General features: G+C 50.3%; 1 protein-coding gene across 1 annotated transcript; it reads right to left on the reverse strand.

Moving 5' to 3' along the window:
* Positions 1 to 138: 138 nt before the first annotated feature.
* LOC119274592 (non-specific lipid-transfer protein Cw18) lies at positions 139 to 890 on the reverse strand. The gene has a single exon (XM_037555302.1). It carries the CDS (start codon positions 784 to 786, stop codon positions 439 to 441), a length of 348 nt encoding a protein of 115 aa, XP_037411199.1. The 5' UTR covers positions 787 to 890; the 3' UTR covers positions 139 to 438.
* Positions 891 to 1,223: the final 333 nt, after the last annotated feature.

Genomic DNA, 1,223 nt, shown 5'->3' on the forward strand with positions numbered 1-1,223 from the left:
GACTCTGAACTTGTGCGTCGCCTGGCGAGCCTCCAAATGCATATGGCTTCATATGCATTATATGGCTTCATATGGCTTCATATGCATTATCGTGACTTTACTACAGATGCTCTTAGTCCTTTCAAATAAGGACGCATGTTAACCGAATAGAGGTAGATTAATTTATAATCCATATATGATAAGCGTACATCGTACAAAGTACAACAAACTCCCGTGTCTGCTCAAAGGGAGTGAACGAACAATCAAACGCTGATACAAAATAGATACAACAGTGGCCAGCTATGCAAAGCTGGCTCGATGTACGTACTCCTATCTCTCACATGGAGATCATATCAGAGCATTTATTCATGTATATGTATATATGTGTGTGTGAGACCTCAACGTACTCAGCATCAATCGCTGGAACTATAATCGGCGATGATGGCGGCCAGAAATCGATCAGTGGATCTTAGAGCAGTCCACGGATGCGCTGATCGTGTAGGGGACGCTGACGCCGCACTTGGAGGGAATGCCTGCGGCCTTGTTGGGGTTGAGCCCTCCGGCAACACTCTTGAGGCACCTGCATGTAGCTTGCTTGTCGGCGGTGCTCCGCGCTAGGCCGGCCAATTTCCTGACGCCGCTGCAGCAGGCCCCAGACGGGCTGGTCCCGCTGCCCTTCGCATAGGCGACGCAGGGGGTCAAGGCAGAGCTCACCTGGCCGCAGCTGATGGCCGCGTCGGAGGCTGCGAGGATCATTGCCGCCACCAGGGCGACCAGCACGAGCTTAGTAGCTGCAGTGCGAGCCATCTCGACCGAGTTAGCTGTAGTTGTGGACCTTGTGGTGGTGGGCTAGCTCACGGAGAGAGGGTGGGATAGCTAGATTTGCTAGCACTGGTATTGGTGAGGATGTATAGGGGGATGCATGTGCTTAAATAGGGCGTCTACTGACCAACGAGGAATCACATTTGGAATAGACTGTAGTACTGCTAGCATGGTGTGAAGTATCGTGTCCACGAGGATGGGTTCGATATCGACGTGTGTTAATGCATTAGGCAGTTGTTAGTTGTTAGGATCGAGTGATGGGTATTAATTAATTATGGGGGTAGTTGGATGTTGGGTATTACTAGGTGGATGGACCAAGCATGCACACATTCCCTAAAATCTTGCACTTGCGGGATATCGCCGAGCCACCTGTATAAGGCTGGTCATAGTGGGGAGTAACTTAGAGTAGTAACATGCATACG

The sequence above is a fragment of the Triticum dicoccoides genome, chromosome 3B (assembly GCF_002162155.2).
Source record: "Triticum dicoccoides isolate Atlit2015 ecotype Zavitan chromosome 3B, WEW_v2.0, whole genome shotgun sequence".
NCBI classification, from domain to species: Eukaryota; Viridiplantae; Streptophyta; class Magnoliopsida; order Poales; family Poaceae; genus Triticum; species Triticum dicoccoides.

Bases quoted from the DNA above. Each gene is read 5' to 3' on its own strand.
- LOC119274592 (XM_037555302.1), bottom strand. From the start codon at position 786: ATGGCTCGCACTGCAGCTACTAAGCTCGTGCTGGTCGCCCTGGTGGCG.